Raw genomic sequence first — 22,277 nt, 5'->3', positions numbered from 1 at the left:
CCACTTACTGAGGACTCCACTTGTTTATGTAAACAGTTTCTCCTCTTCTCCAAAAGAATAGGTGCTTAATGAAAACTTGAGTAAATATATTATGAATTCATTAATTAATACTGTTCTGTACTGAAAGGGTGGGTTACACAGATACAATCAAATTCCTTATCAGTGACACTATCATCTCATCTGCTCCTATTGAGGTGAGATTGATGATTTTAAAGTAGCTTTGTTAATCAATGTCAGTGGGGGAGCACAACCAAATAAGGAGCGTGAGAATCCAAGAGTGGCATTTATCCCTTGAAAGCCTTCCTTATGTGCTCACTGATATTTCTTACAGTAAGCCATCTTCCTCCAGCGTTACTGCAGTCCTATTTAACAAGTTTGGGTTTCAGGAAAATAAATAAATATATATTTTTTTCTGATTGGAGCAGCCCAGTGCTAAAGTGCTTAATTTCCGCTCAGAGGGTAACTAGTTTGTAAACTCACCTTCCATGTATTTCCTGTACCACACTCAGCCAGGGTTCATTCTGTAACTTATCTTATCACCAACTGGTTGCATGTTCCTTTTCCTAATACACTGAGTGGCCAGATTGTTATGATCTCTGAACACATAGTAAACTGGTCACTCAGTGTATATTCTATATAATAAAAGGCTAATATGCAAATTGTCCCCTCGACCAGGAGTTCGACCAGCAGGCAGGCCGGCCAACCACTCATGTCTCCTCCCCTTGGCCAGGCTGGCCAGACCCCACCCATGCATGAATTCATGCACCGGGTCATATAAACACACACACTGAGTGGTCAGATTATTATGATCTCTGAACGCATAATAATCTGACCACTCAGTGTATATGTATTCCTATGCATTACGTTGCAAAATGTCCTTTTAAGAGGTTTATCACTGAGATATTTACATGAACAGCAATGCAAATATATCTTTAGTATTAGAATAAAAGGCTTTTCATCCTTCAAGAAGTTTTCATGATAATATTCTTCAAAACAGAAGCAATGAAAAGGAAACTTCATGCAGTGTATACATATAAGACACTCACACCATTTAGAAAAGGTGAGAATTTCCCAGAGCTGGAAAAATAATGAATGCCTCGAGGAACTTTGCATCATTGCTTGACATTGAAGTTTGTGTGTATTATATAATTTTTAATGAATTCGTTTTCATATTGTATTTGCTCTTGGCACGTTTAAATGCTGTGCAGTCCTATATTTGTAATTTGTGTGCTTGCAGTTGTTAATGACACCTGAGATGAAGGAGTAAATAATTGTTATTTCTGTGTTGACATGCGTGGGCCCATCTGAAGGGAAGATCAAGTTCAGGAAACTATGAAGTGGTTCTCAGAATGTACTTCGTTGTACATTGTAATGATAGGCCAGGACATTCACTTTTTATCTGTTCCTTCCTATCATAAAGTATTAAAACACAAAGCAGACAAACAACTCTGGAATAAAGTGGAAGCATTTCCGTTTCATGTGGATGCATTTAGCCTTTGGGAACTGAGTTGTTTCAGTGCATCTGATGGTAAATATCCAAGGCAACGATTCTCAGAGTTTAGTCCCCAAACCACCAGCACCAGTATCATCTGAAAACTGGATAGAAATTTACATCCTCAGTCCTCATCACAGACTTCCCATCAGTCACCTGTGCTTTAACAAGCCCATGGCTCTGATGCCAACCAAAGTGTGGGAACCCCTGCTCTGACATTTGCTATTCGAAGTGTGGTCCATGGGTCAGCAGGCGCACCTGGGCCCTTATTAGCAATGTCGGACCTGAGGGTGCCGGAGTCAGGACCTACATTGTAACACAATGCCTAGGTGATCCAGATGCACGTGAAAAATGGAGAGCCACTGATCTGAGGTTTATAGCAGGAATGTCACCAGTGTGGGAGTATCCTCTACTCAGAGGCATTTTGGAGGTTGTCAAAGTGGAACTCAATGGATACTTTACTGATTTTATGTTCCTCTTAGTTCTCTCTGAAATTTAAAATAAAAGGTGAGGGAAAGAGATGTATAAATCTCTTGGTTGCAATATTAAAAAAAATATTTAAAGGCACACTGTCTAGATTATGAGATGGAGAGTAGAGCCATTATCTGGATAGCAGAGCTATTATCTGGGTAATAAATTGTGTGCCTAGTATATGGTATATATATATTCCATAATCCCACATATAGATAATATATATATATCACACAATGATCTAGACATATTAGGTGAAAGTTGAAATTTTTTCAAAAACTCAGTTTTCTAATTCACTTTGCATATACAAATAAACCCAAGCTATGTTTTGTGTCTTTTCACATGAGATTATTTTCTACCTTGGACTTTAATTTTTGGTAGTGAATCTTTTTAGAAAGTCTTTGTAACTAGTGAAACAAGTTGCAGATTTTCCAGGCTGTGTCTTAGACAGGGTAATTGTTATGATGCTAAGGAATTAGTAAAACAAAACATTCTGAGGGAGGCAATGCTGCAGTTTGCTTCATCCTAAGCATTTGGCATTTTACATTTGCCAGTGGTGAATCCAGTGGAGGAAAAGAATAGTTGACCAAGTAAAATCTGATTTGCGAAAATATTTTTTTAGCATGGAAACACATGAGAATTAAAGGATTAAAAAAATCCTTTTGAAATTTTTGCACAACAGCCTCCCCCCCTCCCCCTCATGTAAATAGGACTGTCACTCGGTGTTTGTCCACAGCTAGAACTCCAGATGAACCAGTGTAGTGTGCGATGACAGGAACAGCTGACTCATTAGCAGAGAGCAGAGAAAGGTAATTAACCCTGGGAAAAGTACAGCTGCCATGCGGGCTGTTCCTTTCTGTAGGATCTGATTAGAAATTAGTGTTAAACCACTGATTCTTTTTTTTTTTTTTTTTTTTTTTTTTTTTTTTAAAGACTGTCATTGATAATTTTCACGTTCACTCTCAGGTGTGTCCCTAGAAAAGGTTCTCAAATGTACTTCTATACAATAGGGCTCAAATTTAAAAAGCATTTTCTGAAAGCAGTAGACACTTATTTTGCTTGTTGGGGGAGAATTCTTTCTAAGGAATATTTTGCTTGACTATGGAAGATTGGTCTTACCCCAACCCATACATGAATAGTCAGCGTGTAAATCACTTGAAAGGATTGTTTTATATAGTCAATAAGCTGTACCTAATTACTACTTAATTAAGTTTTTTCTTTTTTTTCTTCATTTTTCCTCTGATGATGCTTCTTGTCAATAGCAATGGAAACTCTCCAGTTCAAATCCAATGGGTGTGAGTGAAGGTAAGTGAAGACTATTTAAAATTAAAGTTTCCCCCCAAAGAAAAGTAATCCCTTATTTTCAACGCCCTTCACAAACTTGAGTTATTGAGGCACTTGTGTTTAGGGGACAACCCAAAATCGTTGACTTTATCACTGTTCGTATCATCGTGGTAATTTGAGATGCATCCTTATATTTTTGAGGAGTGTGTCTACCTGCTCATCTTGACTTATGACTTCACTTGTCTCATATAAGGAGCATTAACACGTTAACACATTGAAATTCATGTTCATAGTTAAGGAATGCGGTAGGCAGAATAATGCCTGTCTCCCCCCCCCCCCCAAAAATGTCTGTCTTTTTAAAAAAAAATTCTTTATTGATTAAGATATCACATATTTGTTCTCAACCCCAATTCCAATCCCCCATCCCCCCACCCCCACTCCAAATGTCTATGTCTTAATTCCTAAAACCTGTGACTAGGTCACCTTACCAGGCAATGCGATTAAATAAAGGACATTGAGTAGAGAGATTACCCTGGATTAGCCAGGTAGGCCCAACTAATCACACTGTTCGTAGTTAAGAAAAAGGCAGAAGAATGGGTTAGAGAGATGCCAATTTGAGAAGAACTCAACTCACCAATTGCGGCGTTGAAGATGGAGACCTGTAGCTATGAATCAAGGAATGCAGAGACCTCTAGAGTCTAAAAATAGCTCTTAGAGTACCACCAGCAAGAAAATAGGGACCTCAGTCCTAGCATCCTAAGAAACTGGAGGCTGCCAGCAGCCCAGATGAGCAAGGAAATGAATTCTCCTGGGGCCTCCAGAAGAGCCATAGCCCGACTTTCAAGTTCAGCCTGGTGCGACCGTACCAGACGACGGACTTCCACAGCTGTACAGGAACATATCTGTGTTGGCTTTACATTTGTGAAAATGTGTTACAACAGCAAAAGGAAACTAATATGGAAGATAAATAAGCCAGCCAATAGATGGGATGTATTTTGCTGTTGGCCATATAACATTCTATGAAGAGTTTCCAGTGTTTGAGTGAAGAGTGAGAGCCCAAGACTGAGAATCTTTTTTTTTTTTTTAAAGTATTTTATTGATTTTTTTACAGAGAGGAAGGTAGAGGGATAGTTAGAGACATTGATGAGAGAGAAACATCCATCAGCTGCCTCCTGTACACCCCCTACTGGGGATGTGCCTGCAACCAAGGTACGTGCCCTTGACTGGAATTGAATCTGGAGCCCTTAGGTCTACAGGTCAACGCTCTATTCACAATCTGACCTTGGACCCCATCAGACTACAGGCCAACGGTTAGGGCAAGACTGAGAGTCTTTAGGAATTGGAAGGTTCACTTAGTAGATGCTAATGGTGATTGTCACCAACTCTGGGATTTCTGTCTTCTGCTTTGCTATACCCCTCCCCACTCCAAAAATAATTCTCCACGTGATATTCGTGTGAACACAATGCCTATCATCCAAAGTGCAAATGAGTACATGTTATTGGAACATCTAGCCACCCGTGGGGACAGTGGGTAAGGCAGTGAGCTCACTTTGTTGCCTTTATTCTTATGGGAAATTGATAGCACCTTCCCTATAGGCAGGCCATTCGGACTCAGGAGAAAGGGCATATAAATAGTGACAAAATGCTTTCTTGCGAAGAATTCAGTCAAGGTGAGCTATCGTTAGTTAGAAGATACTGTCACTTACTATTTTGAGCAAAATAAAAGATTTCTTTTGTCTTTACTCATGATTAGTGCTACTTTATCTCCAGTACAAATGTCATTAGTTTGAAATAAAATATAAGTGCATAATAGTCAGGACATTCTGACACAGCATGTGTAGGAAAAGTGAGATATAAAAACTGGGAACTTGGGTATAGGTTGAGTGAGTTGGAGATCTTTTAGATTATTTTCATGCCAAATAGGGAAAAATAGGCTGTATTTCGATTTTTCCCTTTGGCTTTTGTTCTCACAAAAGAACCACATCAAATCACAAACTGGGCTTCTTATATAAATTAAGTGATAGTAGACATTAGGTAAAAAGCTGACCACAAAAAGGTCATGTTTGCTCTTCTTTGCATCTGGGAGCTGACTGACATCTTCAACATAAGGGAAGACAAAAAGGCAAATTCTCTTTAGTTGGCATAGAAACAAAACAGAAACAGTCTTACTCTATAGAATCCTAGATGCCGTGTACCTGGGATGTTTTATATTGAACTACAATTAATGAAGTATCTCAGGCATCTGAAGAGGGTTATTATTTGTTTGTTTCAATTCAATTCCCCTACTCTGGTTGCAACCGTTATGTCGCAGTACAAGGTCAACAGGATCTGGCCTCTCACTCCCATGAGCTTATACTGGGCACAGAGAACAGGAAGTGGACAGGAGTAAGTATAAAACCAGGCCAAGCATAATAGTCAAGATGAAGGTGCCATCCAAACACTTTGGGGACACATCACTTCTGTGAAATACTGTCCCTTGAGCCCCAACAGGAGCGAGACATCCCATTTCAGTGGATAGATTCTGCGGTTCTGGCTCTGAAGGGAAAAGTTTCTTTGAAAGCGACAAATGAAATGCACAAGTTCTAAACATTTAATCGCAGACATTTCATTTTACCATCTACTCTCCTTTGACCCTTTTGCAACTCTCTGGCTTAATACATCGTGTAACGGAACCACGCACAATGTTGACTTTTTGCATCTTTCCGATTGGTCTTGGGGGACATTTATTTATTTTAGTTAAAGTTCTCTGAATCTCTCTAGGGATGAATTCTAAAGTAATCATCATTTTCTAGAAGCTTTTTTCCCCAGGGTGGTCTAAGCCTGTGCTCCCATTTCCCCCTCTGCCTCTCTCCGTAGCCATACTTCCCACTTACTGGAATCATCAATTGCTGGTCTGTACTCATGAGGACAAGAGTTAGGGTTTATATATCTTTTACTGCCCGCTGTCTAGCAATGTGAATTGAGCCAATAGTATATTTTTTTTTTTTAGGAAAAAGGTACTTGTATTAAAATAATGCATATTAAGTTAAACACTGGAGTGAGATTAAAATGCTGCAAAAAACCAGTGCCCATTGTCCTCATCAACTGGGAATCACGTCGTTTTCTTTGTAAATTTCAGTAGGTTCTCCCATTTCATACTTGCTAGTCACATAATGATGATAAATAACTTTATTATGATTGTTTTTTTATCTCCATGAAAAACAAACAGCTACTGTTGGGAAAAACAGCAGACTTGTTGGGGAAAAAATTCTAAAATACCTTATAAAATGGATAAAGGAAAGCAGAAAGCACCTAAGTTATAAAGCATATTTTATAATAAACTATATAACAAAATAGCTTTAAAAAAAGAAAATTCCCTTTACCTAATAAAAAGCTTCATATTTGAAGCAACAAGTGGCTCTCTGAACTTTATTCAAAACGGTTTGACATTGTATGCATGTGTAGTATGGATTTACTCAAAATAGCACATTTAATGGCAACACAAGCCTGGGAGTTGAGTGCCTAGTTTAACAGAACAGAGTTTCCATAGTTACCATAGAGAACAGAGGATAACTTTTATTTCTTTGGAAGCCAGGAAGGGGCTTCAGGAAAAGAATGACACAAACAGAACCAAGCAGGTCCTGTACTGTGTCTAGGGCCGCACACCCGGTTGGCTTTTTAGAAGAGGAAACTCTTGATAAATTCCCAGAAATGAACGTTTTTCTTCCCCCCACCGAAATCTATAGCAGCGCCTTAAGAAATCTGAGCATTCTTTCCTCTGGCGTTTCACACTAGATCCTGAGTCGGAGGGAAAGCCAGCTTAATGCGATTATCTCCGGGAGATGCATTTCTGCTCAGAGTGTTTGGTTCATAAACCACGTCACAAACAAGTAGTAAGGACAGCAGTGCCCTGTGCTCCATGGCGAATCATGCAGCCTGGGGTCCGGCCTGACTTGCTCTTGGTCAACATGGTGTTGAGAGTCCCCAGGGAAGGGAGATGGACGCCCATGGCTGGCATGGCTGGCATGAAGGACACCAAGAAGGTGTCTCCCTGGCCAGCTATGCTGCTTCTTGGGGTAGCGTGATGGAGGTCACTTTCAGCGTTGTTTCTCCCTGAATCTAAGCCAAGGAGCTCTTCCAGGTTGATGGTTGAGAAACAAAAACGATGTGGTTTCCAGCATCTCACCTTCGCTCCCCAACCTCTGAAATGGCGGTGATTAACAGGACTTTCACAAAGTTTCTGTGTAGTTACAAGGACAGTTTCAATCTTCTGTCATTTTTTTGCATTAGCCATGATGATGCTTTTACCACCAAAACGCATTTGTTTTAAAGGTAACAATGCAGACTAGGAGAATAGCTTATGTTTCATCTATATTTATCAGCACTCACTGTACATTTGTGTCTTCATTACCAGGAAATATTAAGGGACATTGTGCCATCTATTCCTGTTTACAGTTTATTATGCAGAGATAGGAAACACTTAGCATGTAAAATGAATGTAGAAATTATTCCTGGATAGAAACACGGACATTTCCCACTCGTTGGCTCTTTCTCCTCCATCACCGGATCAGAGTGTAATTGTCAGTAATCAGGCCTGCTTGCTGCTGATAAAACCACTCTGAATGCTAGCAGCCTTCTTTGTGTGATGACTCAATTATTCCAGAAGTGCCTCATCAAATCTGCCCCATCAGCTGGGCTAATAAATAAGGAGAAGAAACTGGCCCCCCAAAGCAAATTATAAATCCATTTGCATTAACCATTTCACTGGTCCATGATCTAGGCAGAAATAAGCATGGCAGATTGTGCTAAGCTTATTTGAATATGTTTATAATGTTTACAGCATGCAACTTTTCCCTCCCCACAAGGTGTTGGAATTATCCGTCATGAATAGCATCTAAATGCAGTTATGTTAATGGCAGCCAGGCGGGAGGGGTCTGCGAGGGCGATTTTGTTACTGAAATCAGGTGAAAGTCAAATCCTCTTGCCCTGAGAAACACGGATCTGGAACAAGTTACCGGAGTTGAGGGGGAAGAGGCCCGTGTGCTCGTGTTCCAGGTGCTGGAAGGACAAACACAGACACTAATGCCTGCGAGGACAAGTACAATTACTTCAGAGACGGTGGGAACAGGAGTTGTTTTGAAGCTCGGGCGCTCGGTACGACTTCCGCAGTTTGCAAAGCAGAAATTGCGTTTTCTGAGAGAGCAGAGTTGCCTTTGCACTCCTTGTACTTAGAATTCCTTGAAAAAAAAAAAAAAAAAAGAATTGTATAAACCCAAGCAAGCCAGGGAGAACCAATGAAATCCATCCGTGGAAATGTTGTACATGGACCAGTCTTAGTTTTGTTCTTTCCAAAGCACAAACTATACTGAATAACAAGTTTTATTGACATTTGAACTTCAGTGGCCACGTGGGGAAGCCAAAAGAAAAAAAAAGATCAAAATGGATCTGAAAAGCAACTTGACTGCTAATAGCAGAGACTGCATCTGGTTGGCTGTGTAATGAGTTAAAACCCAAACACCCTCCCTGAAAGGAAGGGGCTCACTCCACAGCGGAGCAGTTCCTCCTGCAGAGCGTTCATGCCCGGAAGCTCTTCTCCGCCCCTAGTGGGATCAGGGCCTGATGATGGGCTAATGGTAAAAGGAAAGCTTGTGGCTCCCCTCCCGTCCCCTTCCCTCCCTTTCGCTCACCTCCCCTCCCTCCCCTTGTTCTCCCCTCCCTCCCCTCCCCTCCCTTTCCCTCCCCTCCAACCCCTCCCCTCCCCTCCATCCTCTCCCCTCCCCTCCCCTCCTTTCCCTTACCTCCCCTCCCTCCCCTCTCTTCTGCTCCCCTTTTCTCTCCTCCCTCCCCTCCCCTCTCCTCCTTTCTCCTCTCCTCCCCTTCCCTCCCCTCCCCTCCCCTCTGTTTTCCTCTCTCCTTTCCTTTTTTATTTCAGAGAGGAAGGAAGAGGAAGAGAGAGAAACATCAAGGATGAGAGAGAATCATTGATTGGATGCCTCCTGCACGCCCCCTACTGGAGACTGAACCCACAACCCCGGGCATGTGCCCTTGGCCGGAATTGAATCCGGGACCCTTCAGTCTGCAGGCCGATGCTCTATCCACTGAGCCAAACCATCCAGGGCCACATTGTTTTTCTTTGCCTAAAGCCCTGGTCGGCAAACTGCAGCTTTCGAGCCACATCTGGCTCTTTGGCCCGTTGAGTGTCCACAAAATACCACGGCCTCGGCAAGTCTGTTTTGAAGAAGTGGCGTTAGAAGAAGTTTAAGTTTAAAAGCTAACCAGACTGTCATCTTTCAGGCCTCAGTATAAAGTGGCAACTGGCTTACAGAATTTTTGTGAATCAATTTCTAAATGTCTCTCGCTATAATGGGAAGAAAACAATTCTATAGCTCATTGATCAGGAAGTAAGGGGCTTACAAGTTCATGGGAAATTTAATACAGCGAAACGGGAAATGGGAAACCGAAGAATTTGATTATCCGGGCGAAGACATCCTTAAAGTTTGTACGAAATTGAACTCTAACTTAAAATATCACCCTGATGAATATAAAAATACAGCTGGACACTTAGAGCTGCAAAGGGCTTGCTATGCCATTCACAAAAATAAACAGGTGAGAAGAACCCCGCCCCCACCCTCCATCATTCCAACTAATGAATGGTTGGTAAAGATGTTAAAGACAGAAGAGGGATTAAGAGACTCGAACTATAATATTTGAAGTTGTGGAGATGGAGGTAGCAGTGCTCAGGTAAACATGCTGGCATGCTGCTGCTTTCATTTTACTTCTTAAGACACTGATTCTGGGCGGGCCCTGTCGTGCCTTTGCAACCTGACTGAAATAGACGGGCAAATCCCAGGAACCAGTGGGTGGCTGTGGCGAGCTCATCATCTCAGTTATAACACAGGGCGCCAAGTGCTACCGTGTTTCCCCGAAAATAAGACATCCTCCGAAAATAAGACCTAGCACAACTTTGGGAGAAAAAAATTAATATAAGACACTGTCTTATTTTCGGGGAAACAGGGTACATGCATTTCACGTTACACTTATTTGTCTTCTCATCCCATTTTTTTACTTTGAGTCTAGTTGGAGGATTTTTTTTTTAAATGTTGCAGGTTTTTTTTAAAATTTTTATTATTATTATTATTATTTTTTGGTTTGGAAAGACAGGTAAATCTGTGATTCTCTGCTTTAAGGATACAACTGACATATACATCATCTCACTGTAGGTCACTCGCCGCCTCCCAATCAAATATAATCTGATATGCCTTTTTTGCTCTTAATAACACAGCAGATTCATTACATTGTGTCATAGGTTTAAAAAGCCCTTTCAGAGGCAGGGATGCACCCAGGAAGCAGCTGTAAAGAACTGAGTCCCTAATTACTGGCACATAGTAAAGCCGGCAAATGGAGTACTTTGCGATGACTCCATTAAACAAGTAAAGCCGTGCCTTTGTTTTGGTAATCCTCCCGAGGATACTTTTTTCTATTAATTTTTAGAGGGAGTTGAAGGGAGGGAGCGAGGAAGAGAGAGAGGGGGGAGACAGAGAAAGAGAGAGGAACATTGGTGTGTGAGACACATGGATTGGTTGCCTCCTGCACCCACCCTGGCCAAGGCTAGGGATCAAATCTGCAACGCAGGTATGTGCCCTTGACCGGAAGTCAAACCTGAGATCCTTCAGTTCATGGGGGAGGGCTCTAACCACTGGGAAACACTTCCCAGGGTCACAGAGACATGTCTTAGGAGTGCACACTTAAAGATTCGGTAGCCCATTAGATGACTAACACCTTAGTTGTCATGCCGTTTTATCTCTTACAATTGCTGTTTTAGAAAAATACGAGCTTCAGTGTGCAGCTAGAATGAACTCTGTTGCCAGGTGTGGGAGCTTGGTCAAGATCCCAAGTCTTGACCAGGTTAGCTGTCTTCCAAAATGCGTATTTCCCATAAATATTTTAGTGAGGCTGTAAGTGTTATAAAGTGGTTTAAGATTAGCAAAAGAGATTAAAGTGTGGCAATGAATAAAAATGGGGTTTTGCTCTAGCCGGTTTGGCTCAGTGATTAGAGCGTCGGCCTGTGGACTCAGGGGTCCCAGGTTCGATTCCGGTCAAGGGCATGTACGTTGGTTGCGGACACACCCCCAGTGGGGAGTGTGCAGGAGGCAGCTGATGGATGTTTCTAACTCTCTAACCCTATCCCTTCTTCTCTGTAAAAAAAAAAAAAAAAAAAAAAAAAAAAAAAAAAAAAAAAAAAAAAAAATCAATAAAATATATTTAAAAAAAAATGGGGTTTTAAGGGATTGCCTTCAAAATATAAATAGCGGGCCCAGGCAGGGGATGGAGGGAACCTATTTCAGCGGCACCAGCCGAGAGGATGGTGGGGTGAGTGATGATGGACACAGGGAATGAGGAGCCCCTGAAGGGCTTGCACATTCCGTATGTATTTTGTGGCCTTGGGACTTTTCGAGCCTGTGTGTGTGTGTGTGTGTGTGTGTGTGTGTGTGTGTGTGTGTGTGTGTGTGAGAGAGAGAGAAATCATGTTTCCAAAGTCGCATTTTGCCCCAGCCCTCTGCCCACGTCTCCGAGTGGATCTCAGCTGTGCAGCCTTCGCTCTGGTCCCCGGGGAGGGGAGGGGAGCGGCAGCAGATGGGGTCAGGGCAGAGGCCTGGTGCGTCTGACAGCCAACGGCCAGGCTGTGGAGTGGAAGCTTCGAGCATCAGGAAGCCGCTTTTCCCCTGAGAGCCGACTCGCCACGGAAGAAAGTTGAAAACGAGCCCTTGGAGGAACGCTATTAAAAGTAGTAAAAAAAAAATTGCAATTGTGCAGATGATATGCTGCTGTGTGCTTATTCTGATGCTAATGACTTTGACATTAGGGAACTCGGAGGGTTTACAGCTACTCCCTTATGCGATTCCCTTCTTTATTGGCAATCTTTGGGAAAATAAATGGAAAAACGTATTGCTAATAAATACATAACACGATAGGGTATTAGACAAAAAAGCCATTACTTTTAGGATTTAGAAAGAGCTTTGCTTGCCAGTTGGGGACTGTTTTCCAGGATCTTTTGTTTTAGGTTCGGGTCTGGCAGACAAAGGGGGAACGGGCAGGTGGGAAGCTTCAGAACTCTTTCTGAACCGAGGGTGAGGCAGAATAAGCCAAACACATTTGTAGGGAAAAGTGTTTTTTACGTATTTTTGGCTGCCACCGACCACAGACTAAGAATTCCCCAACTCCCATGCTACTTTTCAATTCTTGCATCCTGGCAGGAGACTACTGTAGCACTTGAGAGATTTCCATCCCTCTTCTTCCCGGGAGCCGCAGTTGCTGACTTGGAGTTGAAGAAGCATCTGCTTCATGTGTGGTCAAACCTTGCAAGTCACAGAGAAATCTATGGTTCATACTAAGCCGGTCACTTCAATCCACTGCAAAGGGTAAAACACGGGACGAGAGCAGTCGGCAAGGAAGGTTGGTGGTGTGTGTGTGTGTGTGTGTGTGTGTGTGTGTGTGTGTGTGTGTTTTAGAATACCAGAACTGCCAGAGAGAAGCATGTTCAGTGTGTGTGATATATGTGATGTTGGTATGAACAGGCCCTCTAAGATGCTGAGTTGCACTGCCCCGGATTCCAAAGTTCTCTCTCAAGGGCCACGTGGCCTGCAGACAGATTCTGTTCTTATCCCTGAGACCAAATAGAAGTGCTATAGCTCTGTGCTTTCTGTCTGAGGGCAAAGCAAACCAAGGGCCAACTGCTTCCTGGAAAACAGGTTAGCTCAGTGGCAAGAAGAATTAGCCTCTTCCAGGAGAGCCTTGCACACCAGCAGGCTGAGTTTCGATCCGTCTTGTGACTTGAGGGTAGCACATTCCAAGTGTGTATGGACTTTCTCCTTTGGTGGTTGGAAGTAAAACAACAGTGCGAATAGAGGGTCTTTCGTGCCCAGTTTCCCTGGTAAGTTGAAGACGTCTATATATATAAAAGCCTAGCATGCAAAGTGTCCCCTCGGGAGTTTGACCGATCGAGAGTTGACATGCACTGACCACCAGGCAGCAGCGCGGAATGAAGGAAGGCCCCAGCTGGAAGCTGCTAGGGACCGTACCCTTGCACGAATGTTGTGCACTGGGCCTCTAGTAATATATATAGTTTGGTAATAGAGACAAAAATAAACTTGGCTTACCTCTGAAAAAGTAAAAATGTTTTTACACTGATATGTAGTGTACTTTTTTTTTATTGTGTAGTCCCGTGGTCAGCAAACTGTGGCTCACAAGCCACATGTGGCTTTTTGGCCCCTTGAGTGTGGCTCTTCCACAAAATTCCACGGCCTGGGCGAGTCTATTTTGAAGAAGTGGCGTTAGAAGAAGTTTAAGTTTAAAAAAAATTTGGCTCCTAAAAGAAATTTTAGTCGTTGTGTTGTCGATATTTGGCTCTGTTGACTAATGAGTTTGCCGACCACGGGTATAGTCCAACTTTGAATTATAAGTAAAAGCGTCAGCACATCATTTATTGTGCACTTCACTGTTTATTACTGATCTATGTAACTTGCCCTACCTGATAGACTTCCTTCCTTTTTATCTTAATAGAATGAATTTTAGGATTTCTCACTGAAGTGGGCAGAGACATTTAGTCACTCGAACGAAGCAGGGCAAACCAAGTTGGCATACAAGTTACCCGGAGAAACAGAGAGGTAAGGCAACCTTTTTAATGAAAAAGTATCATCTAGTGAAAGAAAACGAATCCAATCAAAGCATACATGTAAAGGCTCTCCTGGATAGCAGTGCTTTATCTCTGTGAATTTGTTTTGAAACAAATGTTTTGTTAGTGCTGAATTTAGAAGTGTGATTTTTTTGTCAGAAAGATGGCCACTTTGATATTTAAAAATGTTAAGCGAGCCGAAGCCGGTTTGGCTCGTGGTAGGGCGTAGGTTTGAGGACTGAAAGGTCCCAGGTTCGATTCCGGTCAAGGGCATGTACCTGAGTTGCGGGCACATCCCCAGTAGGGAGTGTGCAAGAGGCAGCTGGTCGATGTTTCTCTCTCATCGATGTTTCTAGCTCTCTATATCTCTCCCTTCCTCTCTGTAAAAAAAAAAAAAAAAAAAAAAAAAAAAAAAAAAAAAAAAAAATAATAAAAAAAAAAAAAAAAAAAAAAATATTAAGCGAAGAAGTCCTCTGAGCCTAAAAACCTTTTACACATCGATTGGGATATGTTATTTGCCCACAGCTTTGCCCTTAAAGAAAGGTTCAGTGTTAAAATAGTTTTAAAAATTCAATTTAAATTAATTTTTATTAGAAAATGAGTACTTAAGGATTAAGTGATTAGGTGATATGTTTTTAAAGCATGTTTTAAAAAGCTCTGTATGATGCATAAAGTTAATTCCTACAAACACTGAAAAGTAAGGAATTGGGTTGTCCTTGGGGGAAAAAATCTATTTAAAATAATTTATCCATATATGAAGGCACTTGTTTGCCAGCATTTACCTATTTTGCAACACATGCCTCTCAAAATATCAGTAAGAAGAAAAAAAAAATAAGGCCCTTTTAGGTGTTACTAACTCTGAGTTATTTTTAAATAGGGCCCACTAAAAAAAATACAACAAAAAATGTTTCCTAAAACATAAAGCCAGCAATTACCCCCTTATGTTACAAAGCTGTGACTCAGAGGCCACTGCAGCAACTAATAGAAAACCTTGGCACCCGTTGGCTACCTAAGGGAATAATAGAACTATTTGCTGGAGTCGTTTGGCAAAAGGACACAAACATATGGCTTCGGTTTATGTTCAGCATTGCCAGTTGTGCAAAGTTGCGGGATGAAGTCTACAACAGCGGTGACAACTCAAATGAGAAGTGAGACTCAAAATAGATCAGCCTCCTTACAATGCTCACCAGCTGGTCTCAGGTTTAAGGTTTCGTTAGTGCCGTGCATGTCCAAGTGACTCCAGAAAATCACCTTGTCTCTGGGAAACGTGCACGCACTTGGCCCCGGGAAGAGCTGTTCTCAGGGAACTGGGCTGAGCCTGGTAGCAGACCAGGTCTGCCCCTTCCTTTCAGTGTGGTGTTGGCTGGGCGTCAGAGGGGTTTGTGGAGACAAGCAGCGGTATTATACCCATAAAGGGTAGACATTATGCAGTTCTTTGGCTTTCTACACAGAGTCAGACAGTACAACAAGAGACAGATAGGAGCAGAGGGTTGAAATCAGGGCCGGGGTGCCCTAAATGAAAGATTCAGAAAGTATTTATTTTATTAGGTTAAAGAATCCAGAAAAGATTTAAAAGATTATACATATGTTGTCACAAATGATATAAAAAACCCTGTTTTATTAGGTTAGGCTCTTGAATATTTATTTTCTGAATTACTCTTCCTGAGTTATTAATGAATGTATGAAAAAACTCAACAACCCAGAAAAGTAAGCAGAGGGTACAAACAGAGAAAAACATACTTGAACATTCTGTCTTAGTGCTCCTCTCGATTAGTCAACTGTTCTTTTAGAATCACAACTTATTTCCATCCATGTTGCCCACTGTATCAGGGAAACAAACATTGCTTCCTGCCATTTTGGGCTGATCCAAAGCTGTTGTCAAACAAAGCGATGGCAGAATTATCCAAAGAAAGGGCTCTCACTGTAGGGTTCCTGGTTCTTCAACCTTGCCAAGGTTTATTCCAGATACTGGCATCATCTAGTTGTTTCATTTTGGGGGGTTTAGTTTTTTCCAGCTCCCTGAGTCTCTGTCATTTAAAACAATGATTCTTGTAAAGGAAGTTACAAAAGGTTAAGGGCCCCTCATCCAGAGGACCCTGGCACTTCCTCTCACCATTGCAATGAGAGCTCCTGGACTGAAAGGACATCACACAGGTGAATGTGACACAGCATACAAAACTACATCATCGGTTCAGAAATATCAGGAGAGGAATACAATGCAATATGGTTAAACATGGAAATTATTACAAGTTGAATGTGTGTGAAGGACTTTTCAAATGTAAAGTAGCTTCCTGCATAAGACTATATATACCTAGTACAGTACTATGATTAATTATATAAGGATTTTGAGAAAGTGTCCTTAAAACCTTTGATCACCATGGCTTTTTATATTAAGATTAGAGAGGCCTGGTGCACAGATTCATGCACTGGTGGGATCCTTTGGCCTGGCCTGCGGGGATCAGGCTGAAACTAGCTCTCTGACATCCCCTGAGGGGTCCCAGGTTGCAAGAGGGCATAAGCCAGGCCAAGGGACCCCACGAGTGCAGGAACCGTGGGAGGGCTCCAGGGCGTGTCCAGCCCATCTAACCCAGTCCTGATTGGCTGGACCCCAGTAGCAAGCTAACCTATTGGTCAAGCATCTGCCCCCTGGTGGTCATTACGCACATAGCGACTGGACAAATGATAGGACACTTAGCATATTAGGCTTTTATTATATAGGATTAAGAAACACAAGATTACTTATAAATGGGTAGTGAGGATGTCTGTGTCTAGAGTTCTGTTGAAGGAGACATAAAACTGAAACATGGCCAAAAGATTTGTTTTATATAGTTTTTAAGAAGTAAGTAAAGCATGGGAAATATACAAAATAATACTGTGATAACTTGCCAGTTGAGGTACTGGAAGTGTCAAGGGAAACACGATGTAAAGTATATGATTGTCTAACCACTAAGCTGTACACCTAAAACAAAAGCAACATCCAACTGAAAGAAAATAAATAAATAAATTGGAGAAGCAGAAAATTAAAAAATATATATACTTGAATATTTCTTACCATTAGGTTAAAATAGGATTATAAGTGAAAAATAAAGTCAAACCAAATCTACTCACATTCCAGTAATTTACTTGTGTGAATAAAAGCAAAATTGAGTTTATGAATGATGTGTCCTGCTTCTTGAGTCTCTCTATGCCCCAAAATGGTAATTTCAGGGCTCTCTCATTATCACAAAGGAAGGTACCAGATCTTTGCACTGGGGTGCTGTGGACAGATCAGGTGTCACTAAGCACCAGTGAGAAAAGATGCTCAAGTACCAGTAACTAGAAAATGACTATGTACCTGTATATAGGTTTATAAGCATATAAAGATGTTAAATGAGAACTCCCCAAATTCAACTAAGTAGTTACATTTTACCTTGTGGTCATTTTTCTTCTTGCCTCTCTACTTATTTCCATTGTTTGTTCTTGCATGTCCTTCCTCCAACTTTTGCTTCTTTGCTTTCTTTATTTTATAATTTTTTCCCTCTTGTCATTTCTCCTTGCATAAACTCCTAGAGATCTGGGAAATAAAGTGTTCTTCAAGATTTCCTCATGCCTTTATCATGATTCAGATACCAAGCAATAACTACTTTTTTTCCTCCTTTCTATATAAATATTATATCTATTAATAAAAGGGTAATATGCTAATTAGACTGGGTCAACTGGACATCTTCTGGTCATCTTGCCTTTCTTCCAGACAAAACCACAGTGGCAGGAGTCAAGGCAGAGGTGGTTAGGGGTGATCAGGTCAGAAAGGGAGAACAGTTAGGGGTGATCAGACCAGCAAGGTAGGGCAGTTAGGGGTGATCAGGCCGGCAGGGGAGGGGAATTAGGAGAGATCAGGCAGGCAGGTAGACAGATATCTCCCAAGGGGTTCAGGATTGGAGAGGATGCAGGCCAGACTGAGGGACCTCCCCCCCCCCCATGCATGAATTTTGTGTACCGGGCCTCTAGTTATATAATATTATATTATACATATATTAAACATATCCATGCCTATAAGTTAAATAAACTTTTTAAAAAGTAGTTTCAGATCAATGAAAATAAGAGTGGCAAAGCCTACCTTTAATATTATTACTCTATTGAGAAGTAGACTGCAAAGCCAGGAGGAATCATAGGAATCTCAGAAAATGTCTTGTCTTGTTCCTCTATAAACAATGGAATGAGATAGATGAAGGCCCTAAGAAACTGAGAGAAGGACAGCTTTTTAGAAAATCACATTTCTGTTTTGAAAAAAGAAGTGACTCATTAAATTTTACAAAATTAATTGCTGACTTGCCAATAACATTTGGGACTTAAGTAGTAAAAATGATCAAGTCTCCTTTCCCAATGAAAAACAACAATGTTCCCAATGGGAAAAGTCATTCTAGGATTGCAGCACATGTTATTTAGGTCAGTGTCCTGATTCATACCATAATTACATGCCTCTTCTATAAATCTGAGAGGACTTGGAAGATGATGATCCTCACCACATCCACCTAGGTCTCAGCACGTGCACTGAGGTACAAGTCTCTCTCTGCCTTTCGTCAGCCATCACCTGAATGAGATATTCACTGAGTATCAGGTTTGATTTTACAAAAATTAAGGCTATTCATTGGAAATTTATTAAAGTTCCTGATAATAATTTAAATGAAGAACACATAGAAATTTTTACTCTCATATTCAAGATTTTATTTTTTTAAAATATGTCTTTATTGACTTTTTTGATGGACTTTTTTCTCATATTCAAGATTTTAGAGAACAAAGACTTGTTTTCAAGCTAGAGCCCTAGTGCATGACATTCATGCCCTGGGGGTGGGGGAGTCCCCCTCAGACCAGCCCCCAGCCTCTCACAGTCCAGGATCCCCCAGGGGTCCCTCGTGCTGCTGCAGAGGCGAGAGAGGCCCCCACCACTGCCACTGCACTCACCAGCCATGAGTCCAGCTCCCCATGGGAGCACACTGACCACCAGAGGGCAGCTCCTGCTTTGAGCTTCTGCCCCCTGATGGTCAGTGTGTGTCATAGCGACCCATTGTTTCACTGTTTGGTTGATTTTCATATTAGCCTTTTATTGTTTAGGATTGGGATGCATGAGGAGAGTGAGCCATCTCATAAATGGTAGAAACTTACACTCCCACATGCTTTAGATTTCTTGTATTTTTACTCCCTGGCAAACTATAAGACAAGACTGGACACTGACTTTCATACTTTTATTATTCTTCAGGTGTGAGGGAGAGAAAGAAGGTGAAATAGATAGTCTGTATTATTACGGCCTTGGTCCACTTTGTTCCTACAACTTGGCCCACAGGTTAAATCTGAAAACGTAGTTGTGTTAGTGAGTATCAGTCTTTACAATATTTATACAGGACATACATGCTACCCCAACAAGAGGACAGCAGCTCCATAAAATGCAATGATAAACCTGCATTCTAAACCCAATCAAGCAGAGGGCCATGCGTATTTACATGTCCCTCCCAACGACCTCACTGGGGAGTGGCTGCGTGGGTTGATGAAAACACAGTTGCGTCCTCGGATAGCCAAATTGCCCCTGGCTGGTGCGGTCAGTGTGGTTCAGAGGTTAGAGCATCAGCGTGCACACTGGAGGGTCACGGGTTTGATTCTTGGTCAAGGGTGCATACCTGGGTTGTAGGATCGTTCCCTGTCCCTGGTTGGGGCGCATGTAGGAGGCAACAAATAGATGTCTCTCTCTCCCCTCTCTTCTCTGCCTTGCTCCCGACTCCCCTTCCACTCTCTCTAAATATCAATGGGGAAAATATCCTCATTCCTCAGGTGATATTTAAAAACAAACAAACAAACAAACAAACAAACAAACAAACACATAGATAGATAGAACTAGACTTAAAGCTGCTCTAAAGAAGGTTACATTTAAGGAGGTTTCAGAAATTTTTATTTGTGCCCGTGGGTACTCTGCAGTCTATGCTTCATTTTGGGAAAGAAACACATGGAGTTCAACCTTCACTTGCCTCTTGGGGAAGATTCTCAGCGGCTGGGGAGAGCTAATACCACCTGTGTGGCAGGATAGCATTTCACCTGAGTTGAGTAGCTTTTTCAGAAAGAGTGGGTGGTTTTCATCCTTTTAACCCCCTTGCTACCATTCTCTCTCAATCTAGTTATTCGTTTAGCACATGGAGGGGAGTTTGCATGAGTTGAGCCACTTTATATGCAACAGAGATGCTCACAGAGGAGGAGGATTTTACAACACAGTGCTCACCATCCTGAGTAAACCAAGCCTTTGTAATCCTAGCCAGTGTCACATCTGTCATAAATCCATGTGGTTTTAAGAGGGGCGGGGGGAGGGGGAGGGGGATCTACAGAAAAAAAACACACAACACCACCTTTGTTTTATCGTTGTTTTGTCTTGTTATGTAATTTAAAAATATTCATAACAATGAACCATTTTGTGCTGCTCAGCAAAAGCGGTGTGCACTTCTTGTTTGCTAATTTAAAAAAGCAGTACAATGATTGGTGTGGTGTTTATTGTGAAATGATGACAAAAGAGTGCTGGTGGTTTTAATAGTTTTAGCTGACGAGAGCTGCTGTTAATTTTGTCTGTAGTGTTGCAGGTGAAAAAATGCACAATGGATAAATAGTCTATATTGGTTTAACTGAACATAATATATAGTGTGTTCTGGAGTTGTTTGTCTCAATAGACTATAGTAATCAAAAGTAATGAACCTATTATGTGCAGGACCTTGGAGAGCGTCAAATGGCAGTAAAAGTGTGGCACATAAAAGGTTTATTAAAGGGAATTAAAGTCCATCATTGCCACACCTGCTCCCCTATTATAAGTCTATGGCAGGTCAGTGCCTTCAATCACAACTCAGCCTCTGCGAGCAGAGATGCGTCTCCCATTACCATTGCAGTCACTGGCTTCCACGCCAGGGTCAGGATTTAGGGACGGGAGCCACACAGAGCACCTTCTGCCCGTGTCTGATTCCCAACAAGCAAAGCAACTTCTTTCTATTTAAGAAACCCTCCTGACAACGTGTAAATGTGAACTAAGCTAAGAAATTGCCAGGGGAATCTACTGAAATGGATGTATGCACCCAGGTCAGCATCTATCTCCATGTGGACAAATGCTATAGGCTTCTAGAATTTTTGTCTGCCTTTGAGAATGTATTTGATTATATTTAAAATAGTTAGTGGTGACATTTTAAAATATTTACTGCCACACCTGACACTCAAATTTCACCTTCCTTATAGATTGGGGTGATTATAACCAGTGTTTATTCTGGAATTCTGAAAGTAAATACACGCCATTTTTGCTAATCAACATTTCCAATGGTATTTTGAAATAGGGACATTTCAAGGGGTTGCCATCATGTTGCTTTTTTTTTTTTTTTTTAACAGGGGGAATAATCTTTTCTGACTCTGTAGGAGGTATGTATCAGAAAAGGTCTAGAAATGCAAAGGAATCAAGTTTTAGGAAATCAGTCTGAAACCTTTAGGTTTGGCATTTGAGGTTTTGGCTCCTTCACAACCACTGTGAATCAGACAATCCTTTTTTTTTTTTTTTCTTCTCTCTTTTTCTTTCTGTCCTTGTAATGCCAACCGTGTTTGAATCACTAGCAAACACTTATGGACAAGGACATCTGCCCTCTTGTCACTGTTTCCTGTGGCTCCAGCATCTATATAAGTTATTTCCCAAACTCAGGGAGTGTGAGGGCAGCCACAGTTCTATCCCTGCGGGGTCAGAATGCCATTCAAGAACACGGAAGTCTACTCTGCTTTTCATCGTGACCTTAAGAACTTCTAATGACATGTTTTCACATCTTGATCAATGTCGAAGGAATGACCTCAGGACTTGTGCTCCTGTTACAGATGGATGCAGAGGCTGAGGCTAAAACGCAGCATACCCACTCCAAAGGAACGAAGGGTGAGTTAGCAAGCAGGTTCCAGGACACCGTGCCCACCACACCATGAAATATGGGTGTTCTGGTGCTCAGTTCCTGCATGCAGAATGGTGACAACTTCCTCAGAGCTGCTGCTGCTGCTGCTGCTGCTGCTGCTGCTTCTTCTTCTTCTTCTTCTTCTTCTTCTTCTTCTTCTTCTTCTTCTTCTTCTCCTCCTCCTCCTCCTCCTCCTCCTCCTCCTCCTCCTCCTCCTCCTTCTTCTTCTCTTTTTTGGTAAATCAAGCTAGAACATTGGGTCATGGTATTGAGAGGCAGCCTATTCTGAACCAGGAGCTAAAGGACTCAGAGAAGCCCAAATGATAGAGGATGCTAATTTTTGTGAAGTGCAATCATGAAGTAGACTTGAACATCTTGCAAAGCAACATCAGGGTCCGAGAGGGAAGGATGCTTCCTGGAGACCTTCCCACAATCGATGTGACCTTTAATGGCCCAG

General features: G+C 41.7%; 1 protein-coding gene across 6 annotated transcripts in view; it reads left to right on the top strand.

The window, feature by feature from the left end:
- The window catches only part of ST18 (ST18 C2H2C-type zinc finger transcription factor), a 122,042-nt gene that overhangs the window by 21,841 nt on the left and 77,924 nt on the right, over positions 1-22,277 (top strand). For 4 of the 6 annotated variants that reach the window (XM_045581495.1, XM_045581496.1, XM_036437180.2 and 1 more), the window contains exons 3-6: positions 3,226-3,268; positions 12,481-12,679; positions 13,787-13,890; positions 21,753-21,807. In XM_045581495.1, coding sequence (XP_045437451.1) covers positions 21,753-21,807 — 55 coding nt within the window. In that variant the 5' untranslated portion in view covers positions 3,226-3,268; positions 12,481-12,679; positions 13,787-13,890. The remainder of the gene's footprint in view (positions 1-3,225; positions 3,269-12,480; positions 12,680-13,786; positions 13,891-21,752; positions 21,808-22,277) is intronic. The other 2 variants (XM_045581492.1, XM_045581494.1) reach the window with 2 other exon arrangements.

The sequence above is a fragment of the Pipistrellus kuhlii genome, unplaced genomic scaffold (assembly GCF_014108245.1).
Source record: "Pipistrellus kuhlii isolate mPipKuh1 unplaced genomic scaffold, mPipKuh1.p scaffold_m20_p_14, whole genome shotgun sequence".
Lineage (NCBI taxonomy): Eukaryota > Metazoa > Chordata > Mammalia > Chiroptera > Vespertilionidae > Pipistrellus > Pipistrellus kuhlii.
The sequence above is the reverse complement of the archived record's forward strand: the minus strand, read 5'-3'. Positions and strand labels throughout refer to the sequence as shown.